This window comes from Jaculus jaculus, chromosome 6 (assembly GCF_020740685.1).
Source record: "Jaculus jaculus isolate mJacJac1 chromosome 6, mJacJac1.mat.Y.cur, whole genome shotgun sequence".
In the NCBI taxonomy this organism is placed as follows: domain Eukaryota; kingdom Metazoa; phylum Chordata; class Mammalia; order Rodentia; family Dipodidae; genus Jaculus; species Jaculus jaculus.
Window position 1 is genome coordinate 154613454 of NC_059107.1, and position 23887 is coordinate 154637340.

At 54.0% G+C, this 23887-nt stretch overlaps 2 protein-coding genes across 2 annotated transcripts; one reads left to right on the top strand and one right to left on the bottom strand.

Annotated features, from left to right (window-relative positions):
• Window positions 1-5597: 5597 nt before the first annotated feature.
• Window positions 5598-12051, bottom strand: Tst (thiosulfate sulfurtransferase). The gene is made up of 3 exons (XM_004650276.2): window positions 11909-12051; window positions 10711-11326; window positions 5598-6043 (listed from the first exon to the last, which is right to left on the bottom strand). The coding sequence occupies exons 2-3, from the start codon at window positions 11303-11305 to the stop codon at window positions 5745-5747; spliced, it is 894 nt and encodes a 297-aa protein (XP_004650333.1). The 5' UTR covers window positions 11306-11326; window positions 11909-12051; the 3' UTR covers window positions 5598-5744.
• A 212-nt stretch (window positions 12052-12263) lies between these two features.
• Window positions 12264-23479, top strand: Mpst (mercaptopyruvate sulfurtransferase). Its single transcript, XM_004650277.2, has 3 exons — window positions 12264-12285; window positions 16852-17460; window positions 22878-23479. Exons 2-3 carry the CDS (start codon window positions 16866-16868, stop codon window positions 23174-23176), a joined length of 894 nt encoding a protein of 297 aa, XP_004650334.2. The 5' UTR covers window positions 12264-12285; window positions 16852-16865; the 3' UTR covers window positions 23177-23479.
• Window positions 23480-23887: the final 408 nt, after the last annotated feature.

Here is a 23887-nt window from a genome sequence, read left to right on the forward strand (position 1 = left end):
CACTACATACATGTATGAAATTGTCAAGAACTAAAATTGAAAGTGCTCAGCGTGAGTTCCCAGCAACGGGGGTGGCAGGGAGTCATCTTCAATGTTGACAATGATACAAGGACCGCCCAGTTTTACGTGGTAAGGCTCAGGACCACCCGTGACACCGTGCACCTCTGCCACCCCCACTTCTGAACAGAAATGCCCACAGCACCCTCCTGGGCCTGCCGCTTCCTGGCAGGTGCATGGCTTCATGCAGATCCGGGGGTGGGGGAAAGGTACCCTCCAGGGGCAGCTGGAGAGCCCCCCACACACCTGTGCCTCATTCCATGCCTTCTCATCACCTGCCTGCAGGTGAGATGCCAGGGGTCTCCAGAGGGGACATATGTGCACTCATGTCAGAGGGACATGTGTTACTGGGGACCAGGAGACACTCACAGGCAGCTGAAGCGTCAAGGACCCCAGGGTGGGCAGGTGGGACCTAGAGATCTGTTTTGAACCCATAGAATATGGCAAAAGTGAGGGTGTTGCCTCTACACCATGAAGGACTGGCTCCCCTCTTGGTCACAGGCTCTCTCCTGCTTTTCTTGTCTCCTTGGCTCAGATCAGGGCCAGTGGCCAGGTAGGAAATCATGAGAACTGAGCTGGCTCTGGCCATGTGAGTGACCTGGTGACAGGCTCATCGAGGCAGAAGCTGCAGTGTACACGGAGACTGCAGCCTGGGAGAGGCGCCGACACGGACCCAGCAAAACCCACACCTGTATTCCAGGCCCATGGTGCAGTCCAAAGCACCATCTCAAACTAAATGTTGGGGCCACTTGTTATGCAGTGAGAGCTGACTGCTACAGCTCATATGCCCAGCCCGTCCACAGCCAGCAGGGTTGGTGTGTCTTCATGGGGACTTACTGAGGTGCCCAGAGCTGCTATGAACTCACTCCTCTGTCATCATGAAGGAACCTGGGTCAGAGCAAAAGGAAGGGCTAGAAGATGAAGTTGGGGGGGGGGGGCTTAATGGGAAAGTGTGTTCCTAATGTGCATGGGGTCCTGTGTTCATCTTGAAGCAGGGTAGAGTTCAAGTTAACTCTTTCAAGTTAGTCTTCTGTTGTTTGGTCTGACTACCATCCTCCCCAACCACACCTGAAGTATGTCCCAACCCAAAGCTTCTCATCAACCCCCCCTCAAAAAAGGCACTGCCAGCCAGAGCCACCTACTCTGGCTGACAAGGGATATGAGCTCAGTGCCAGTCGCTAACCTGAAGAGGAAGGTCCTGAGAGATGTTGACCAAAGAGGGCAGGAAGGTGGATTCGGCCTCTGCCTGCACCCTCACACAAGCAGTTCTTGGTGGGGAGAAGAAAGGTGAAACCCCAAGTCCTAGCAGAGTCCCGGCCCACCTCACAGGTCTCTCTGCCTCTCCTCGTCAGAGCCTTTCATACCTTCAAAGCACGTGAACCACACTGGAGGGTACCGACCTCAGCGGCGATAGTACCCCGGAGGCCCACTGGCTGGTTGCCGGGGTGCAGTCTTGCCAGCCCTTGATTGGAGTTGCCTCGGCAACGCTATACCCAGGGCTCTGTTACCTCACAGGGTTGATAGGCTTACCCCCGGGAGGAGAGAGGCCAGAAGAGAGCCAAGCCCGAGAGGGCAGGGACTTTCATGCCAGTCACTCAGAAATGTCCACTAAGCAGCCACTGAGGCCTGACTATGAGCCAGGCTTGGAAAGGCTCAAATGCTACCCAGTGCAAAGGGAATTCTTGGGAGAACAAGAAAATTAGTAGGCCAGGGCTGGAGAGATGGCTTAGTGGTTAAGCACTTGCCTGTGAAGCCTAAGGACTCTGGTTCGAGGCTCGATTCCCCAGGACCCACGTTAGCCAGATGCACAGGGGGCACATGCATCTGGAGTTCATTTGCAGTGGCTGGAGGCCCTGGCGTACCCATTTTCTCTCTCTCTCTCTCTCTCTCTCTGCCTCTTTCTTTCTCTGTCTGTTGCTCTCAAATAAATAGATAAAAATAAACCAAAAAATTAAAAAAAAAATAAAATTAGTAGGCCAAATCTCTCTAGGGAAAATTGGGCAGAGCTCACAGAGTGGCCCTTTGAGCTGAATCTTAAAGGGGAGCTTAACCACGTAGAAGAGAACAGTAGACTGAGGAAGGCATGAAGGTATTTGAAAACAGACAAGTAGTCTACGGCAGGGCCCCTCGCTGTCAGAGACGAGTGTGCAGGAATCAGACAGCAAAAGTAAAGCACAAGGGTGACAGTAAGGGTCCTTCCCCTTGAGGGTCACCAGTGACGTCAACAAAATTAAGCAACTTTACACGGTGAAGAGAAGGCAGAAGCCATTGGTGGCAGGGCCAATTCTGTCACTGGGCTGGGGGTAGAGGCACGCCTCCCATATACCCAGCCTCGCAGGGTCTCCCCAGGAGGCAGAGAACACTAGGTTGAACTTGGGGGTCCCTGGGCCTTCCGTTTTTCTAGAGGAGCAATTCTACTCCTCTTGGTTGTTAGAGATAGGGGCTTGGGCTGAGTCTTTGTCTCAAAAACAGCCCCGGATTCATGATGATCCTGTCTCAAAGCCAGCAAATAAATGAAACGCTAGGGGCCCGGGAGATGGCTGGGTGTGCTGACCCTGCCTCGGCCTCCTGTGTGCTGGGATTACCAGTGTGCACCACCAATCTGCTCAACGTCAGAATCCTTTCTTCCAGGAGGCTTCGCAGCTTAATGCGCATGTACCATCACGGTTATTTTTGTGGGGAGTGTGGGTCTGAGCATGGCCACCTGGCATCTGCTGTGGGGGTCTCAGAAAGCCTGTCCCTGTTGTCCACATATGTTGGCCAGAGGGTGATGTCCACTCTCTGCTCATGCCATCGTTTTCCTTGCCATCATGGAGATTTCCCCCTCGAGCCTATAAGCCAAAATAAACCTCTTTGTCCCACAAGCTGCTCTTCGTCGGGTGATTTCTACCAGCAATGCCAACCTGACTGCAACAGAGAAGTGGAATATCCCCACACGCCACTTACTTCATTAAAGCCAGCAAAGAAATGAAACACCAGGGGCCGGGGAGATGGCTCAGTAGGTAAAGTGTTTACCACTCAAACATGAGGACCTGTGTTTGGCTCTCCCACACTCACATAAAAGCTTGGCACAGGGGCTGGAGAGATGGCTTAGCAATTAAGGCACTTGCCTGCGAAGCCTAACGACCCAGGCTTGATTGTCCAGGTCCCACATAAGGCAGATGCACATGGTGGCGCATGTGTCTGGAGTTCGCTTGCAGTGGCTGTTGGCCCTGGTGTGCCCATTCTCTCTCTCTCTCTCTCACCCCCTTCTAATAAATAAATAAATAAAAATCTTAATAAAAAAAAATAAAGCTTGGCATGGGGGCACAAGCCTGTAATCCCAGTGCTGGGGAAACAGGACTCACTGGCCAGCTAGTCTAGCTGAATCGGCAATGCTCCACATTCAGTGAGAGACGCTGTCTCTGTGAGACAGAGACTGAGGAAGACGCTGGACATCAACCTCTGGCCTCCACACGTCTGTACGCACCCATGCACCCACACACTTGCACACCATGCACATGAGCACGCAAAAAAAAAAAAAAAAATTAAGGCAAGGAAAAAAAAGAAAGGTAAGAGAAAAAGGAAAGGAAGGGGCTGGAAGGATGGCTTAGCAGTTAAGGCATTTGCCTGCAAAGCCAAAGGACCAGGATTCAATTCCCCAGGACCCACATAAGCTAAGTGCACAAGGTGGCACACGCATCTGGAGTTCTTTTGCAGAGGCTAAAGACCCTGGCACACCTATTCTCACTTTATCTCTCTCTTACTCATGTATATATATATATATGAGAACAAAAGAAGGAGGGAGGGAGGGAGGAAGGGAGAGAAGAAAGAAGGGAGGAAATAGGGAAGGAAGGGAGGGAGGAAAGGAGGAAGGAAGGAAGGAAGGAAGGAAGGAAGGAAGGAAGGAAGGCTGGCTTTGTCTCATACACTCGTGGGAGTGGTTTCTCACCAACTGTCCTGCTTTGTTGCTAAAAGTACACTACAGGAACCGTGAGCTCCCCTCACTCTGAGGGAAAGGATCCCACAGGAGAGAAAGGCAGACATGACAGGATCCACATTGCATCCTACAGGCCACATTCCCATGTAGGCACTGGCCGAACCTCTGCCAGATCACATCACGCCTGGGATCAAAACCTTCCGGGAGCATCCCACGGCCACCAGAATGGCCGCTGAAGTCCTCCTCTTTATTTGCAAAGCCATACCTGATGGGTCCCCTTCCCTCGGTCCATGCATCCGTGGCCTCCGCTGTGCGGTGGCCTCAGGCCCTTCGCACACAGATGTCTCCCCCAGCTGGCACCTCATTTCCCCACGTGTCTTCAGAGCCCGCTTCCCCGCCTCCCCCTTACTTCTCAAACCACCCTGCTTAAGAGACACCTACTCAGCCGCCCACACTCCTCATCCCTCACTCCCCCTTCCTTCCACTAGTGCATGACCCCGGGGCAGTCTTTGTTCTTGGGTCTTATCTGCCCTCCACCCCCGCAGGCTACAGACCCACATGAGATGGAGGGAAGCCTGTTTGAACCCTGCCACACTCATGGCATGTGCATTGTGGACAGCATCAGAGAGGGAGCTAGACTCCTCTCAGTCCCCAAGGCTGTTCTAGGTGCATCTAGGTGCAGGGAGATGGGAAGCTGTCACAGGATGGGGAGCAGAGGCCAGGCTCTGCAGACCCAAGGCCTCAGCATGCAGCCCCGGAATACCTCCCAAGCAGCCCCTGAGCTCCTCTGTCCCAGTGCCGGGCTCAGTGGTGCCTCCTCCCTAGCAGACCTGGTCCCCGGGCCTCGGAGAACCTATCTTAACCCAGGGAGTCTGAACAGCACCTGGAGGCCCCAAAGGAGGGTTTCCAGAGCTCATTCTAGGAAACTCAACATCCAGCCGCAATGACCAGGCATTTGCCTCCCCAGGCAACCTTCACCCACGCTGGCTTGCATACGCCACTGCCAGCCCTCCCGGGCCCAGCTGCTGCTCCAGCCCACTCTCTGTCATCCCCAGGGGGTCTATCTGAGTCAGGAAGGCGTCAAGACTAAGACCAACTCCATTTTTTTTTTTTTTTCCGAGGTAGGGTCTCACTCTGGCCCAGGCTGACCTGAAATTCCCTATGTAGTCTCAAGGTGGCCTGGAATTCCTACCTCTGCCTCCTGAGTGCTGGGATTAAAGTGGGCCCCCATGCCAGGCCCAACTCCCTTTTGTCAACAGCCCCGAAGGCTTAACACCTTTGGGAGCCCTTTAGAAGGTTAGGTACACACACACACGCACGCACGCACGCACGCACGCACGCACGCACGCACCCCTCCCAGAGAGCAAGGCTAGCCCTGGCTTCATCTCTCTAGCTTCCTGGTACCCCTTGCTCTCAGATAGTTCCCAGCATACTCTAGGGCACGCCTGACAGGAGACAGCAACTAAAGGCTTTGGACAGGGCAGACTGAGTGACACAGAGGTGTTCTCCCTGGCTGGAGGTGACAAAGGAAGGCTCCCTCCTGGGCGGAGTCTGGAAAGTCTGCAGTGGATGGATGTAGGGAGCAAGGGTGGAATGTGGCTGAAGCAGGCAGACACAGTACTCAAAAAAAAAAAAAGGCACTTTATTCCATGTTTGTGGAGGATGATCCCTCCCTGGAATTCCAAACTCTGGTCAATCTCTTTTGCCTAAGAGGTCTGACACCATTGCAGGTCACTCCAGTCTCACTCAACTGGAACCTAGTGGCAGGTCAAGCCTTCCCGCCCTTCCCCTGGGACACGAGGGTCTCGGGAGGCGCCCGACGAAACCACTCTGACCAAGAGCCGTCATAGATGGCCACATCAGGCTTGCCACAGAGGTAGGCAGCCAGGGCGATGTGGCAAGCGGTGACACCCTTGCGGCATGTGGCAATGAGGGGTTGGGAGAGGTCCACCTTCTTGGCCTGAAACATGGCACGGAGCTCCTCGGGACTCTTCTCGAAGCCGTCCTTTGTCAGGAAGTCCATAAAGGGCATGTTGAGCGCACCACGGATGTGACCGGAACCCAGTCCTGCGTAGCAGTAGTGAGCAAGAGTTAATGGAGGCATGGGGGTAGGGACTAGCGAGCTCAGAGGCTGCCACCAGCCAGGACTACGAGCACAGAGTTCTGCAAGTAGAAAATAATGTCTCCAGGGCTTTCTCACTCTCAAATAAATAAAATAATTTTTTAAAAATGATCAATGGAAGCTGGGCGTGGTGGTGCACGCCTTTATAATCCCAGCACTTGGGAGGTAGAGGTAGGAGGATCTCTATGAGTTCAAGGCCACCCTGAGACTCCATAGTGAATTCCAGGTCAGCCTGGGCTAAAGTGAAACCCTATCTCAAAAAAACAAGAAAAAGGCCTGGAGAGATGGCTTAGCGGTTAAGCGTTTGCCTGTGAAGCCTAAGAACCCCGGTTCGAGGCTCGGTTCCCCAGGTCCCATGTTAGCCAGATGCACAAGGGGGCGCACGCATCTGGAGTTCGTTTGCAGAGGCTGGAAGCCCTGGCGCGCCCATTCTCTCTCTCTCCCTCTATCTGTCTTTCTGTCTGTGTCTGTCGCTCTCAAATAAATAAATAAATAATTTTTTTAAAAACCAAGAAAAAAAAATGATCAATGGAGATGGGCTGTGGCCAACTGGTGGCACCCAGAGGACCAAGACCTCCTCAGAACCGGCATGTGCCGCCAGGTCCTTCCTTCCTCTTGCCAACTGCACCTGGCAGACAGCACTTGGAGCAGACCCAGCCCAGGCCTGCCTCCATCTCCATGCTCGGCTCTCTCCAAAAGTCCCACCATCTCATTAAACCTGGACCATGGGGCGGGGCTGGGGGAGGGGCGGGGAAGAGGAGAAGGGAAAAGACCAGGCTGATGGGACCAGACATCCCACTCGCACAGGAGCAGATGGCGGCCATGCAGACCCGGCCCTCCTGGGTCCCAGTCTCCTCTGCTGCAGCTAAAAGCCCACCATGACCCCAGGTGCATCATAGCTGGCACTTGGTCAAGCCAGCATCGTGCAGGACCCCTCACCCCAGGCTCCAAAGAAGGCTCTAGAATCACCAGAACTCTAAGAGGTCCTTCCCACGTCACCTGTTCCAGCTTGTGAAGGACGGTGACATCCTCCCGCTGTGACATGGAAGCTGCCGCCAGGGAGGAGCAAGTTGGTCTGTGGACTTCAGCTTCCCCAAGTTCCAGTGGTTTCTCACAGGTGGTGGACAGAGCGCACGTGAATTTACATGGGAGCCTTTGAGCGCTGTTTTGTTTCTTCCCTTGCCACCGCCCCCCCCCCCAAAAACGCCGGCCTCAAAGTCTTATTGTCCTTCTGAACAAAGATGGAAGTGGTTGGTCCTGGAAACTCCAGGATGAGGAGGTGACAGCAGTCACATCTTCCAGCAGGACTCAGAGCCCGTCTGAGGACTTTAAATGAGCAGAGCCCACAACCAGTGCTGGGAGAGGCCAAACAACCCCATGGGCTTGGGCCAGAACATGCTGGAATACTGCCAATGGAAGGGCAGAGGCTCAGGCCAGAAGCGGGGCCTCTTGTCTCCCCCCAGTCTATCACCATAGGCTCCGGGTGTCCTCTCCCCACAGTGAACAGGTCACCATTCTGGCAACCTCTGGTAGCTGGAACTCTGACAGTGGGTTCTCTCAAAAACCGTATCTAGCCGGCTGCAGTGGTGCACGCCTTTAATCCCAGCACTGGGGAGGCAGAGGTAGGAGGATCGCTGTGAGTTCGAGGCCACCCTGAGACTCCATAGTGAATTCCAGGTCAGCCTGGCCTAGAGTGAGACCCTACCTCAAAAAACAAAAGCAAATTTAAAAAAATAATAATAAAACAGGGCTGGAGAAGATGGTTTTAGTGGTTAAGGCATTTGATTGCAAAGCTAAAGGACCCCAGTTCGATTCCCCAGGACGCATGTAAGCCAGATACACAAGGGGGCACACACATCTGGAGCTCATTTGCAGTGGCTGGAAGCCCTGGCGTGCCCATTCTGTCTCTCTCTCACTCTCAAATAAACAAGTAAAAATTAAAAACTTAAAAAACTGAAAAAAAATTAAAACAGGCTATCTACCTCAATCCTCACAAGGCTGGGGCAATGCCAGGCAGAGGAGCTTCTTGCTGCCATCAATCGACCAGGTGGAGCAGTGACCTCTCCCCTCCCCCAGTCCCCGTGTTTGCAAACAGTTCACCCCACAATCAGCAGTGACCTTGGCAAAACTTCACTTTGATGTCTGCCACACCTGCTAAAGTGGGGCCAGCCACCCCCTGCTTTCCTCCCCTGGCAGGCCACTGAAGGTTCTAGAAGACTATGTATCAGAAAACCTACAATCAAAGCGCTCCACAGGGGTCAACGCCCTCCGTCACAGGAGAAGAGAACAGTGTGGACTGGGTAGGGACTGTCCCTGTCCTCCTCCACCTGTTCCTGCAAGGCGAAGGAGGCTCTCTCTCTCTTTGGAGCACGGTGCAAGGGTGAAGGGGTGCCTCTGCTGCTGCACGTAGATGACTCACCTATATATACATTCAGGTCTGTCTGACTTCTACCCACATCGTTTCCAGAAAGATCACGGGACCTTTGAGGGGACAGCGTGAAGGCCAGTGGGTCAAGAGTTGCTCGTCTCCAGTGAGCAGGAAGAGGCCATGCTTACAAGTTCTGCCAGGTTCACGCTTTCCAGGAATGCTTGAGGTCAGGGTCTGTCTGTCCCAAGGTCTCCCACAATCTATGTCTTATAACTGGACTATTGAACCCACGGGAGCCTCTCTGAACCCACTGTGGATCGTGACCTTGGCTGATGGCCAGCAAATCCCCGTACAGAATGGGGGGTTGAGGGTGGCCCATCCCATCTTTCCAGCTGCCCTTGGACCTGGCTCAGTCCTTACCCCTCTTCAAAGCCCCTTAGCAGGGCACATAACAGCTGTGTGCAGGGGTGGGTGTGGCTGCACCACCTCTGTTTTTTTTTTTATAGCAGGGAGCTCAAGGCCAAGTGATTGGATTGAAGGCCCTCCACCAGGGAGTGGCTGTGCTGGAATGACACTCCAGGGGGACTGGAGGAGGTGGGAATAGTCATATCATAGGACTTTAGAATCTGAGCTCTCAGGGGGCCTTGCCAGCAGCAGCCTGCCTCCTCTCCGAGCCTCAGTTTTCTTCATCTGTAACATGGGTCTTTAGCGTCACTCACTTCTCAGTTTACTTCCTAGCAGACTGATAGAACCAGCCCCACTGTCCCTGTCCTTGGCACAAAGTGAATTCTAAGAAGAAACGGAGCCTGGGCCATGGTGAGGAGGAGCTAGAGGCATTTCAGACCAGAAGACTCTGGAAGGTGCAAAAGGAACATAAATTGTCCCCTCCAGATCTTCCTAAGCAAGTCAGGCCAGGACAGTAAGGGCATGGAAAGAGCAAGGCAGAGGAGAGCAGAGCCGAGTAAGGCTCCCAGGGCTGCTGGCGACTAATGTGTGGCCTTGATTGGGCCCTGAACTGTGTGCTGAACACTCAGGCCCCCAGTTCTGAGACTGTGCAAACAGTAACTCTGTGAACAGAAAGGAAGACATTTTGCAACAAGTTAAGCAAAACGTTGCATGGGAGTCAGCTCCACGGGACAGGGCCCCTGACGGAGAGCAGAACAGCGTGATGCCGCCAGTCCAGCGCCTAGAAAAAAGGGACAGCTTGGGAGCTCTCTGGGGCCAGGAGCTTCTAGAATGTCGCGTCTCCTCTCCTGAGGTGTTTTCTAGTCCCCAAGCAATGAAGACTCCTCCTCCCCACCCCCACATACACACAGAGGAGGAGACCCAAGAGCCATCTCTCTGCCTTAGCACTGGGAGAGGAGAGGGGGAGGGAGTGGGGTACATCCATTTAGAGCTGGGCTTAAATCCCGACTCTGTTGATTAACCAAGCAAGTAGCTTTAACAGTGTGGCATCTCAACCCCTCCATGTGCAGTGAGGTATTTCATCCTATCATTCAATAGCCCATTGCAGGGAATGCAGTGCCAAGCGCCTGGCATGAACTGGGAGCCACTGTTAACAACTCCACGGGCACGCTGAAGGGGCTTAGAGAAGTGATCACCCAGGCTGCCTCTGGCAAACTCCAGCCTACGGCCCAGGAAAACCAGGCAAAGGGCCCTGTTGGTGTCAACAGGGTTTGTGGGGCCCAGAGAGACTGGGCATGCCTTTAGGAGGCTTCCATGGAGCCATGCAGGTGCCAGCTCATGGGCAGGACACTCTTCGGCACACCAGTGGGCTTGCAGGAGGGCTGGTGTGTGGAGCTGGACATGGACGCTCAGGTCAGTGGTCTGCTGATGCCGGGCCACTTGTGAGCATATGTGTGTCTCTGGGGATGTATACAGAGGTCCTCACGCATCAGAACTACAAAAGCCTCGGGGTTGGGCTGGAGAAATGGCTTAGTGGTTAAGGCGTTTGCCTGCAAAGCCAAAGGACCCAGGTTTGATTCCCAGGGACCACGTCAGCCAGATGTACAAGGGGGGCATGCAGCTGAAGTTCGTTTGCAGTGGCTGAAGGCCCTGACACGCCCACTCTCTCTCTCTCCCTCTTTCTCGCTCTCTTAACTAAAAAAATTAAGTTAATAAAAAAAAGCCTCAGGGTTGGCCATACCCTCCCAGTTTACAGATGGGAAGCCTGTGGGACCCAGCCACCCTTATTCCTCATTCTCCCACTGGGCAATCCTCCCGTGGCTCCGCAGGGACACCTACCTACTGCGTCCGGCTCTGGCTCGGTACCCAGGTAGCGCCCTTGGGCCCGTGAGTCCACCAGCTGGAACCGTTTAGACTCCAGGTTCTCCAGAACCTGCTCATAGGTCTTGAGCAGGGAGCGGTCCAGCGTGGCTTTGAAAACCGCTGGCTCTGGACGTGAAGGCTCAGCTGTCACCGGATGACCCTCCTTCAGCCAGTTCCGGAAACCACCATTGAGCACCGACACCGTGCGATGGCCAAATACCCGGAACATCCACCAGACTCGGGGGGCATAGAAGCTGCCCAAGTCGTCCCCGTCGTACACCACCACGTGTGTGTTGTTGCTGATGCCCAGGCGGCCCACGTAGTCCCCGAAGTGGGCCTCGCTGGGCAGCATCATCTCGTAGGGTGAAGCGGTGTCCCGACACTCCTCTATGTCAAAGAAAGACGCTCCAGGCACGTGGCGCTCTTGGTACTCCCTGCGCGCCTGGCGGGTCCCGGGTGAGTACCAGGATGCGTCCAGCACCCGCAGATTGGGCCCCAGCCTGCCCGATCGGATGGACTCCGCCAGCCACTTAGTGGAGACCAGCGCCCGGTAGAGCACCTGCTGAACCATGGTGTCAGCTCTGCGTGTCACCTGGCGAGGGTGAGAACCAGGAAAAAAAGAGAGGGACCGGCTGAAGAGGACTGTGATTGCGGAAGGCAGGACCTGGGAGGCGGAGCTCTGGTCACCGCGTGGGGTGGGGGTGTGCTGGGCTGGACGGAGTGGGGTACGTTTAGGCTTTCCCTATGGAAAGCCAGCTAGGCTCCTCCCACTGGCCAGGAGCCCACCCTGCCTCGCTCCGCCCCCCCCCCCTCGCGAAAGGGCGCGGCCACACGTTTGGGGTTTGTTCCAATTGCTGGAGCTGTTAGCCAGGGTCTGTCTCCACCACAAGCTAAGACAGTCGCCTTGGGAGCCCCGCCAGAAAGGGGCAGTGAGGATGAAGGAGATGGATCTTGAACTTGGTAGTCCCCTCTCCTAGGAGGGCAGGAGCTAGGGACACTCGAAGAAAGTGCGTCAGGATCCCCAGGACCCTGGCCCGGGCCCTCGCCAGCCCTTCGGCCCCTTCTCCCTGCAGCTTGGCCTCTAGAATGCCCAGGTCGAATCAGGGCACCCCGCCCCGCCAGAGACACCAAGACCCTCCCCTGGGCTGCATCCCAGGCGACCCGAGGCACTCACTCGTCCGGGATCACCGCTCTGGTGCTGGCACGGGCCCGCTGCAGAAGCTGGCCCTTTCAAACCCCGAGTTTGGAGCGTGCCCTGGTGGCCGGCTCCATCGCGTCACCTCCCGAGGGGTGGATCCCTCCCAGACAGCCGAGACTCTGCGCCTTGAATGCATCGCCGCGCTGGGAGCTGGCCGTGCCGGGGCGTGTGATACCTGTCACACTGTCGGGGGGCTGCTGGGGGCGTGGGTGATGCTGGGGCAGCGCGCACAACCCGAGCGCGCGGCACGGGCGTCCCCCGCAGCCCTGCGAGTGGAAGGCGCGGACGGCTGCGGCTCCGAGTGGCCGGGCTGGTGGGACGTGCCCGAGTCTCCTCCCTTTGGCCCGCTGCAGGTTGGTGGCGGAAGGAGGGGACCCTCAAGGGCGCGGGGAGGGGGCGCCGTGGCAGATCCGGGGAGCCCGGGACCCTGGTAACTGCTGTCCGCCGCGTCCTGCTTGCTTTTCCGCAGGGGGGAGGGAAGGTGCTGGTCGAGGTGCGGCAGCCTGGGACCGCGTGCGAATGGAGGAGGGGGCGCAGCTTATGGGTGAAGGCGCCCCTAGGTTCGCTTATTTAAGGGTGGGGGGGGGACTGTTCGCCGTTGCTTGAGGTTGCCTGTAGGTTGGGGTTGAGTGGATGTTGTGTGGGGAGCAGTGGGTGGAGGGGGGGTGGCTCGGTGCCCCCAGAGACAGAGAGCGCTGGAGGGGACAAAATAAAGCCATCAGAGGGGCCAGGGTGAGGAGACCCGCTGACCCACACCCCAGGAGAGTCAGAGAATGCACTGGAGTGACATGAAAGTAACATTTCTCAGGCACGTTGCGGCCTACCTTGCTACTCCTAGTGAGCGACAGTCCCTGTAACAACTCTGAGTAAACCAGAAACTTCACCAAACTGGGCCGAAAGAGGCAGAGCCGGGTGCCCAGGCACATGGTGGAGTCTAGAAGGACTTCATCTCTGATCGGAAGGCCACAGTGAGTGTAGGGAGCTGCTTTTGTGTTCCTCGCTCTCCTCCAAAGCCGAGTGCTTTCTTTAAAACAAACAAACAGCAACAACCACCACAACAAAAACACTACTTAACCCATTTAATTATAAATTTATGTAGGGTTAAGTTTTAACAATAGCTGCTTAAAAGTCAGTTGGCAACTTTTCTGTAAATCTAACATGGCTCTTGCAAATGGGCAGGACATCAGCACTGTAGGCTGCAGTATGGCCTGAAATGTTTTTCTCTGGGACCTCTCCACTAACACCACTTTAAAAAGAAAATGGTGTGGTGGTGCACACCTTTAATCTCAACACAGGGGAGGCAGAGGTAGGAGGATCACTGTGAGTTCAAGGCCAGCCTGGGACTACAGAGTGCTTTCCAAATCAGTCTGGACTAGAATGAGACCCTACCTCAAAACAAAACAAGAAAACCTTCACAGTAAAAAAAAAAAAAAAAAAGTCTTACTCTGAAATGCTTGACACAGCATGTTGCAAAACTTCAGACACTGATTAGCATTTCCTTAAAGGTCTCTGAGCCTTAAAAATTAACACTGGGAGAGAGGTGATGCTAAAAGGTGATGCCCAACCAGGAGATATTTTTGAGTGCCTGTGCTTCCACACAGGTGGGTAAGGCCTGGGCTGTCCTGAAGGTCATGGAGGTCCTTTGTCCCCAAAGAACCTTCTCTTCCAAGGATCTTGGAGCATCATATACAGAGGGACTGGGTCCCTTTATTGCTCTCTGTCCCTCAGGGACACCCAGCACCTGCCCTCCCAGATGTGCCTCTGAAGCCCACTGTCTTTTCTGAGAACTGTCAGTCAAACACAGAGGATGGAGCTGGGTGACATCACACTCCTGAAGCCCAACCCCCTGAAAGTAAGAGTCTGGGTTTGCTACTGACGATTCAAGAGCCACCCAGGAGAGGAATTGGAAGAAAATAATGGGACAACATTCAATTGTCATAACTGATTGTTCAAACCAGTTGTATATATCCAGTTGTATATATGATGACTCTTCTATGTTCATTATTTTTAAAAGATATTTTATTTAATTATTTAGGAGAGAAAGAGGCAGATTGAGAATGGGTGCACCAGGGCCTCTGTAAACAAACTCCAGATGCTTGCACCACCTTGTGCATTACGTGGATACTAGAGTATCAAACCTGAGTCCTTAGGCTTTGCAGGCAGGCGTCTTAACCATTGAGCCATCTCTCCAGGCCATCATTATTTAGTCTTGACAACAGGTAGAGGTTGAAGCCAGGCATGGTGGTACATACTTGTGGTCCCAGCACTTTGGAGGCTGGGGTAGGAGAGAGGATAATGAGTTCCAGGACAGCCTGGGATATATGTAGAGAAAATTTGTTTTCAAATATCAAAATCAAGAGCTGGGGAGAATGGGAAAAACACTCGCCACATGAGCATGAGGACCTGAGTTCAGATCCCCAGCCCCACGTAAAATCTCAGGTGTGGGGGAACTCACGTGTAATCCTAGCAGTGTGGAAGTGGAGACAGGAGGACCCCTGGGTCTAGCTGAATCAGTGAGCTTGGGGTTCAGCTAAAGACTGTCTCAACGTGGACAAAGTGGAGATGGAAGGCTCTATTATAGGAAGTTAGTTTAAGTAGGCAGGACCAGGATGGACAGCTCTTAAAGGGAGAGACCTTAGGACGTCATACCCTCGCCACGCCTATCCCAGCTAGCCTCACCTGCTTCATTCGTGGAATTTAGCGTTAAGAGCTCTTTTGAGCTTGAACCCTGCCCATGTATGGGTGAATTTCTCCGCTAAGCCCAGGCCAATTGGTTGGGCCACCTGGGGTAAGTGTGTCCAGTTGGGCTGGCATGAAGTCTAAAGTATATCTTCCCTGACCCACGGTGAGACGGGCTCCCATTTTCTCTCTCTCCCCAGAACTGTGACAGCAAAGTTCTTGGGTTTGGGACCCGGTAAGCTCTCTCACTCTCTCTCCCACCCTGGCACATCTTTATTTTTTATTACTGTCTTCACTTTTAATCATCTTGGATCCATATTTGTACATGGGTCCCTGAGCCCCATGATCTTCCTTCTCCGCACCTTCCCCTCCCATCTTCAGCCCTTTTCCCTGTGTTATCTGAATAAAGTGTGGCATTTTAAAATTCATTCTCTTGAATCTGGAATCATCAGTGTTTTTTAATATTTTCATTTATCTACTTGCAAGCAGAGAGAGATAGAAGAGAGACAGAGAGAATGGGTGCTCCTGGGCCTCCAGCCACTGCAGATGAACTCCAGATGAATGCAGCACTTTGCCCCTCTGGCTTTACTTGGGTGCTGGGGAATCACACTCGGGTCATTAGGCTTTTCAGCAAGTGCATTAACTGCTGAGCCATCTCTTCAGCCCAATTCTTTGGTTAGTTTTCAGATATGAACTCAGGGCTTGGGATTCCAGGAAGCATCTCAGAACCCCAAATTTGTCCATTACAAAGAGTGATTCAGAAAGATAACTGATGCCAACCTTGGGCCTCAACACGCTGACGCACAAGTGCACCGCCACACACATGAACACTTACACACAAAAACTCGCCACATACACATCCCCCACACAGAGATGGAGGCTGGAAGTTCGGTTATAAGCAATGTGACACAGGGACCTGAAGATGCCCACCATACACACACGCGCACAGTGCTGTGGGATTTGTACCTACTTTGGGGGTTCTCTGACTCACAAACTGGAGTTTGTGGGGTAGGAGGAGCAAGCATCCCCAAGAACAAGAGCTGTTTGGCTTAAAAAGGGGCTGTTCAGGGAACCTTAGTCTCCCCAGTCATACCTAGGTGTAGATATTGCCTTCAGCCGCAGCCCTTCACTGCTACCTCCCTCTCCTTATGGTCAAGTTGAAGCTCTTGGGACTTTGCAATGGTCAAATTGGGTTTCCGTCCCTTGAAGGAGGCCCTCCTATCCTTTCCCTCCCGCCCCTGGCTGAGGTAGGAGCCCAGTGTTCACATTGAACTCCAGGCTTTCCTCATTCCCATCGTTGCATGAGCTGGTCTAGAAACTGCTGCAGTCAGGAATTTCTGGGTGTCTGGCATGAGTCTGCCTAGCGACAAAAGCCACTTAGTACACGGGTTTCTGCTGTTATTTTTTTTTTTTTCGTTGTGTTATTTTGTTTTTAAATCAAAGTCTTGCTACATAGTCCAGGCTGGTCTGCAACTCACTGTGTAGACCAGGCCGATCCTGAATCCTGGTCCTCTTGCCTCAGCTTCCTGAGGGCTGGGGTGGCCAGTTTGCACGGCCACACCTGGATGACTCAACGCTCTGCTCTGAGCCTCAAAGTCTTTCGTGAGAGGCCGGCCATGCCCCAAGCCTCATAATGCCATGCTTTCTGCGGATCTTGGGAAGGCCACTGTGTCAAATGTTGTAGGGTGTGAGGATTAACTCTTGTGTGGCAAAGGCGTGGTTTCAGGCTATTGCGCTATTACAGGCCTCATAGAAGTGCTGGGTGGAAGAGCCGATGAACTCCTCCTGGGATCTGATTGGTCCATAAGACCACTGAGCTGCATCTTAGGGAGGGGCTGCGGTTTTCGCCCGTTTACTTAAGGGCTAACTGGACCTGTTCCTGCCCTACCTAGCTGTCTGCCCTGTAGGGAGGAAAAAATTAAAAAGCAAGGGGCTCACACTACACTCTCCTGGTGCCAATGGCCAAAATTCAGATGGAGCTGTGTACATACCCAAGGCCTGGCAGAGTGGGGGGAGGCCTTGGGTGACCAAAGTCTGAGCTTCAGGTCCTCCCCCCGCAAAGTCTGGCTTGCTTTCCTGAACTCTGCCCTGGCTGCGGGCTCCACCTCCCGCACCCTCATTGGTCCCAGGGCCCAGCCACAGCCCCAGAATGCAAGCTGAGGACAAGGAGTGGCCGGGTCCCGGGCCTTTTCCCTCCCTGCCTTCTTCCCTCTTAAGACCTCTTTCCTGTGCCGCAGCAGCATCCCGCAGGACCATGGCGGCGCCGCAGCTCTTCCGCGCGCTGGTGTCGGCGCAGTGGGTGGCGGAGGCGCTGCGCAGCCCGGGGACCTCGCCGCCCCTGCGCCTGCTGGACGCCTCGTGGTACCTGCCCAAGCTGGGCCGCGACGCGCGGCGGGAGTTCGAGGAGCGCCACCTGCCCGGAGCCGCCTTTTTTGACCTCGACCAGTGCAGTGACCACGAGTCCCCCTACGACCACATGCTGCCCAGCGCCGAGCGCTTCGCCCAGTACGCAGGCAGCCTGGGCGTGAGCGCGGCCACGCACGTCGTGGTCTACGACGGCAGCGACCAGGGGCTCTACTCGGCGCCCAGGGTCTGGTGGATGTTCCGTGTCTTCGGCCACAGCACCGTGTCGCTGCTGGACGGTGGCCTCCGTCACTGGTTGCGCGAGAAGCTTCCGATCAGCTCGGACCACAGCCACCCCGAGCCCGCCCAGTTCCGCGCGCAGCTCGACCCGTCCTTCATCAAGACGTTTGAGGACATGAAGGAAAACCTGAAGTCCAGGCGCTTCCAGGTGGTGGACGCCCGCGCGGCTGGCCGCTTCCAAGGCCTCGAGCCTGAGCCCCGAGACGGTAAACGGGCGTGGACAGGGCTGGCCTGGGTCCTTGGGCACTGCCCAGCTAGGACGAGGATGGAGGGTCCAGATGGCTTTCTGCAAGCAACTGTGTGATCACTGCAGAATAGCGAGAGGCAGCAGCTCCCCCCCCCACCCCAAGTTGGGGCATGGGCCCTGGTCACATATGCTGCACCTGAGTTGGCCACGTGGGAGGGGCTAGTGACGGACAAGTGGGACTTTAGCCAGAAAGAGCCCTATCTCTAGAGAGGGGTATGAGAGGTGGTCACCAAACTGGGGTTGTTGCCCAAAAGCCCAGGCAAAAAGTCTCTAAGAAAACCATACGGGCATGTGTAAAATGTGTTTGGGGGACGGGGTGGGGGAGGGGGTTACCTACAACACAGATTGGCCTACTGGGAGTTGGGGTTCCTCTTCAGAACTCCCAGGATATGAGAACAACCAGCCTTCCCTATCTGAAAATAACTTTTGTCTGCACTAAGCACCTGCATTTTTCTCCCCTGTCACTATTCCCTAACTATGTACAGGGTGTTTATACATTGTATTACATACTGAACTTATCCTATACTGGGTGTGTTGGTTTGTGTTTTCACCTGAGCACTCTGGAGGCTCAGGCGAAGGGACCATGAATTCGAGGCCAGGTCTCACTTAAGCCACAGTGACGTAAAGTGCCCGTGGTCACAAGAGGGCACGTGCATCTGGAGTGGCTGGAGGCCCTGAGGTGCCAATTATCTCCCTCTCTCCCTCTCTCCCCTGTCCCGGCCAGCGGGGAGTTGAACAAGGACCCGAGGGGAAGTTAACCTGAATGATAAAAGGCAAACAGACACAAGAAGGAGACCATGCTAGATGTTTGTCAAGGCCCCTGAGTCTTTAGTTTTCACACAGTGGTTATATAGGGGAAGAAAAAGGTGGGGGAATAAGGTGGCTGATGTGATTTAGGGCTTTGGAATTGTCAGGAGACCTAGAGGGGATGTAATTAGGTGATCATCTAATTTTGCCTCAATGGCTTAACATCCTGACTGCACCAGGCTTCACATCCTGACCATAAACTGGCCTTTTGCAAAAGATAAGATTCGGTAAGCAGTCTGCTGACCGACGTTCCAGACGTACCTAACAGAAAGCTGGATGGACCAGCTTTCTGAGTAATGAGTCAGCTTATGAGCAGGCCCAGGCAAAATGGAGAGGCTTTTGCTCTATGGCTCCCTCTGTGCCCCCCCCCCATTAAAAAAATAAAAGGCCAGTCTGTTGGCTTGCCTCAAAAAAAATTCAAGGCTAGCCTAGGTTACAGAATGAATCCTAGGCCAGCCTCAGCTGCTCTGATGGGGAGAGGAAGAGGAAGGAAGGAAGGAAGATTTGAATGCACAGAAGGGTGTGTGTAGATACGTGCAGATAGGATGCCGTCGTACATAAGAGATTTTGTGCATCCCCAGATTTTGACATCTTCCAAAGTGCTTGGACACAACCACCAGACAGTACCTGACACCAGACCAAGGTCCCAGGGACATTTGGTGACTTCAGGGGCTCCTGTCACACAGAGTCCTGCAGCGCAGTATTACTATGTCTCCAGCCTTTGGAAATTGCTGACTAGCCAACCTTTTCTTCTTCTTCCTCTTCTTCAAAATATTCTGTTTATTCATTTATTTGCAAGGAGGGAGAGGGAGAGAACATCAGGGCCTCTGGCTGCTGCCAATGAACTCCAGCTGCATGCATCACTGTGTGCACCTGGCTTTACGTGGGTCCTGGGGAATGGAACCCTGGGCCTTAACACTTTCAAGCAAGTGCCTTAACCACTGAGCCGTCTTTCCAGCCCCTCCAACCATTCTTGAACCTGGCAGCTTCTGATGGTTCCGCCTGGCAAGAGTGCCACCCACCTCAGCCCCCGGGGTGGGGGGGAACAGCAACATAGGATGGCTACTGGTACCATGTGTAGAGCCCCGTCTCTGACTGTACTGGCTATAGGACACTCTGAAGGCCCCGTGACCCCTCAGAACCCTGACCCCTCTATGTGTACAGTGGGAATATGAAGATGGGACATGAGGGGCTCCGTGAGGTCGGAAGGGCAAATCCCTAAAGGGCCTGGCTCCCTCTCCCCTACACACACAGAGAAACTGTCCTCAAGAGATGAGAAGCAGCTGGGCGTGGCGGCTCAAGTCTTTAATCCCAACACTAGGGAGGTTCATCCTGAGTTGAGGCAAACCTGGGGCTACAGAATGAGTTCCAGCTCAGCCCGAGGCTACAGTGATGCCCTACCTTGAAAAAAAAATTAAAAAGGAAGATGGGAGGGCTGGAGAGATGGCTTAGCGGTTAAGCACTTGCCTGTGAAGCCTAAGGACCCCGGTTCAAGGCTCGATTCCCCAGGACCCACGTTAGCCAGATGTACAAGGGGGCGCACGCATCTGGAGTTCGTTTGCAGTGGCTGGAGGCCCTGGCGTGCCCATTCTCTCCCTCTCTCTCTCTCTCTCTCTCTCTCTCTCTCTCTCTCTCTCTCTCTCTCTCTCTTCCCCTCTTTCTCTGTCTGTCTGTCACTCTCAAATAAATAAACAAAAAAAAAATTTTTTTAAGGGGAGATGGGAAGTGGTATAATTAGCTTGTGCTCCTCTGCTCAAGGCCCGTGTGTGTGCGTGCGTGCGTGCGTGCGTGTGTGTGTGTGTGTTTGTGTGTTGTATATATATCATGTGAAGGCCAGAGGACAACCTCGGAGCGTCAGTACTCACTCTCCACCTTGTTTGAGACAGGGTCCTTTTGTTTGCTACTGCAAACACTGGTTAGTACTTTAACCACTGAGCCATCGCCCCAGTCCTGCGCAGCTCTCTCTTCCCTCCGTGGAACTTGCTCGCCCGAGACTGGGAGCTAATGATGCATGTCGAGGTGCTCCGGCTGTCAGACATAAAGGCAGGGCAGCCTGCATCGAAGTCATTGTCATTCTTGCTGCACAGTCCCAGGCCTGGCCAAGCGCTTCTGTGATCTTTCTCCATCCATTCGCTAGGGAGCAGAGAACACGCTTGTCTTCGTAAAGTCAAGGTGTAAGGAAACCCTGACTTTACGGGTTTTATGGGCGTCACCCTGGCTTGACGCTTGCTCTTGTCGCTGCTGTGGGCAGGGCGGTGGGGTACTCCTAGGCAGCCCAGTTCCTGCTCCTGTTCAGCGCGGTCACTGGCCATTGCAGCCAAGCTCAGCTTTGCCGTCTCCTGCCACTTGGAGAACACGGAGCAGGTGTGTCACGGAGGGAGTCCTGCAGCCCTCCCAGAGGTGTCCCCCCATGCAGGGTTGCCCTGGAGCCCTGACTTAGAGTCCAAGTGGCCTATATTTGAGTAATGGGCTGATGAGGATTCATTTTGTTGCAAATGTCAGCCCCTGGTACGAAAATGTGGTAAGAAACTGGGCATGGTGGCACACGCCTTTAATCCCAGTACTTGGGTGGCAGAGGTAGGAGGATCACCAAGATGTCAAGGCCACCCTGAGGCTACATAGTGAATTCCAGGTCAGCTACAGTAAGACCCTACCTCGAAAGACCAAAAAAAGAAGGAAAAGAAAAGAAAATGTTGTAAGAGCATTGCCCTAAAGGGGGACGTGGAAATAAAATGTGTGTTAGGAGCCGAGTGGGTTTGCAAAACCATGGGTGAAATGACACTTCTCTCAACTCAGCTCTATAGTCTTCCCTGGGTTCTCTTACTGCTCCAGCCAAAGACTGTGCTCTTTTAAGCATGGAATCTGGGGGGCTGGAGAGATAGGTAGCTCAATGGGTAAAGTGCTTGCCTCAGAAGCATGAGCACCTGAGTTCAAGCCCCAATACCCAGCTAAAAATACCAGTGCAGGCCCGTCATCCCCGTACTGGGAGGTGGAGACAAGTGGATCCCTGGGACTCAATGGCTAGCTACTCTAGCCTAGTTTGTGGACTCTAGGCCGAGGAGACCCTGTCCCACAAAAGAGGCAGACAGTGTACTTGAGGATGGCACCTGAGATTTTCCTGTGGCCTCCGTATCCCACATGTTCACCCACACCACGCCACACACACACACCACACACACACCCCACACCACAAATACACACCCCACACACACACCACACCACAAATACACACCACACACACACACCCCACACCACAAATACACACCACACCACACACACACACTGCACCACAAATACACACCACACACACACCATGCACACACACCACACCACACACACACCGCACCACAAATACACACCACACCACACCACAAATACACACCACACACACACCACACCACAAATACGCACCATACACACACACCACACCACACACACATACCACACACACAAATACACAAAAGACAGAGAGAGAGAATGGAGTCGGATTTCTCCTGGGGCCAGGCCAGAGCCTAGTCTTCCTCCATACCCACGAAGGCATTCTGGCCCCTGCACAACCCTATGACAGTGATGACCTGTCCCTTTCCCCTGGAGTCCTCTTTCTTAGGACACTCTGGGCCTTGCCACCTGGACTCCTACACTGGCTGACTCCCAGAGTGGGAGAAGCCCCCCCCCACGCCCCACCCCGCTGGCCTGCTCTGAAGCAGCCCAGGTTCTGGGGTGGCCTGGATGACAATCCTCACTTTCCAGTACTCGCTGGGCTAAGAGAGTCTTTGTGCCTCATTCCCTGGGGCTCGGAGGGACGGTCCTCTGTTTCCCATAGAGTTCTTGGGGTGGGCTAGAGGAGAAAGTGCTGGTGAGGACTTCCAGACAGTGCCCTGTAGAGTGATGTCAGCTCAGCTTGTAAGATTTCTGTTTTTCATGCTGTAGCCCTTGAGCCTTTTTTTTTTTAAGAGAGAGAGAGAGAGTAAGAAAGAGGCAGAAAGAGAGAGAGAGAGAATGTGCATGCCAGGGCCTTTGGCCACACAAACGAGCTCCAGGTGCATATGCCACCGTCTGCATCTGGCTCACGTGGGTCCTGGGGAAATCGAACCCAGGTCCTTTGGCTTTGCAGACAAATGCCTTAACCACTAAGCTATCCCTCCAGCCCCTCCCCCGCCCCCGAGCCTTCTTGTTATATGCAACACACTAGCAATTATCTGACTAATTGCCCATTGGCCCCAAGACTACCTCCTGGTCTGTAAATACCCTGAGTCCCAGCTGAACAAGGCCCTGTGTGTTGCTGTGAGGTCCCCAGAGTGCACAGTCAGGAAGCCTGGGGCTCCCTGTGGCCCAGTTCTTGGGTTCAGACCCCAGCCAGTGTTTGGCTGGGTACCATGACTTGTGGCACTTCTTGACCTCAGTCTTGCTGTCTGTACAATGGGGACTGGCTTGCAGTCTGGTGGGAGGACTAGGTGGGATGATGCAGGTGAGCTCGGCATTCTGCTAGGGTGGCAGACGGTACCACGGGCAGCACCAATCCTGGGCACTGTTAACGTGGTCTTCCGTTTGTCCCCTCCCCCTGCGTAGGCATCGAGCCCGGCCATATCCCAGGTGCCATGAACATCCCATTCACAGAATTCTTGACCAAAGAGGGCCTGGAGAAGAGCCCTGAGGAGGTCCGCCGTCTGTTCCAGGAGAAAAAGGTGGACTTGTCCCAGCCCCTGGTGGCCACCTGTGGCTCTGGTGTCACTGCCTGCCACGTTGCGCTAGGGGCTTACCTCTGCGGCAAGCCCGACGTGCCCATCTACGACGGCTCCTGGGTGGAGTGGTACATGCGTGCCCAGCCAGAGCACGTCATCTCAGAGGGCCGAGGGAAGAGCCAGTGAGGCCAGCTCCGTTCAAGTGACATCTGACCACCAGCAGTGCCAGCCTGGTCATTTTGACTTTGCCTCATCGAAAGATTGCTTCCTCATCCAACTCGGATGGTATTCGAGATGACATCCCAGTGACCAGGAATTCAACTGACTCATGAGTACCCAGTGGAGGCAGGAGAAGTGCCCAGGCAGCAATAGACGGGCACCTGGGGGAGGAGGTGGAGCCCCAGAATTGCCCACGTGCTGTTTAGCCAAGACCCACCTCCCTTCTATTTTCCTGTTGAAAAATAAAATGCCAAGCTCAAAAGCCTTGTAGCTATGAGGGTTTCTGTCTGTTTTATACATGCCCAACAGAGGTTGTTTCAGGGACCCTCAGGGTCTTGGGGATCCTGCAGCTGCCTTCTAATCAGTGCTAGGGCCTCCGAGTCCCCATCCCTGTGACCAGAATGCTCTCTGAAAAAGCCCTCCACCCATAATCCTGGGGTTTCTCTGGCTTCTGAACTCTTTATTTATTTAGTTATTATTGTTGTTGTGGTTGTTGTTGTTTTTCGAGGTAGGGTCTCACTTTAGCTCAGGCTGACCTGGAATTCACTATGTAGTCTCAGGGTGGCCTCGAACTCATGGAGATCCTCCTACCTCTGACTCCCAAGTACTGGGATTAAAGGTGTGTGCCACCATGCCGGGCTTTTTTTTTTTTTTTTAATTTTGTTTTTTTTTTTTTGT

Coding starts and splice junctions, on each gene's coding strand:
- Tst (XM_004650276.2), bottom strand. CDS start 11,305: ATGGTTCAGCAGGTGCTCTACCGGGCGCTGGTCTCCACTAAGTGGCTG. Junction 6,044..10,710: donor GCCAGAGCCGGACGCAGTAG/GTAGGTGTCCCT, acceptor ACTGCTACGCAG/GACTGGGTTCCGGTCACATC.
- Mpst (XM_004650277.2), top strand. CDS start 16,866: ATGGCGGCGCCGCAGCTCTTCCGCGCGCTGGTGTCGGCGCAGTGGGTG. Junction 17,461..22,877: donor CGAGCCTGAGCCCCGAGACG/GTAAACGGGCGT, acceptor CCCCCTGCGTAG/GCATCGAGCCCGGCCATATC.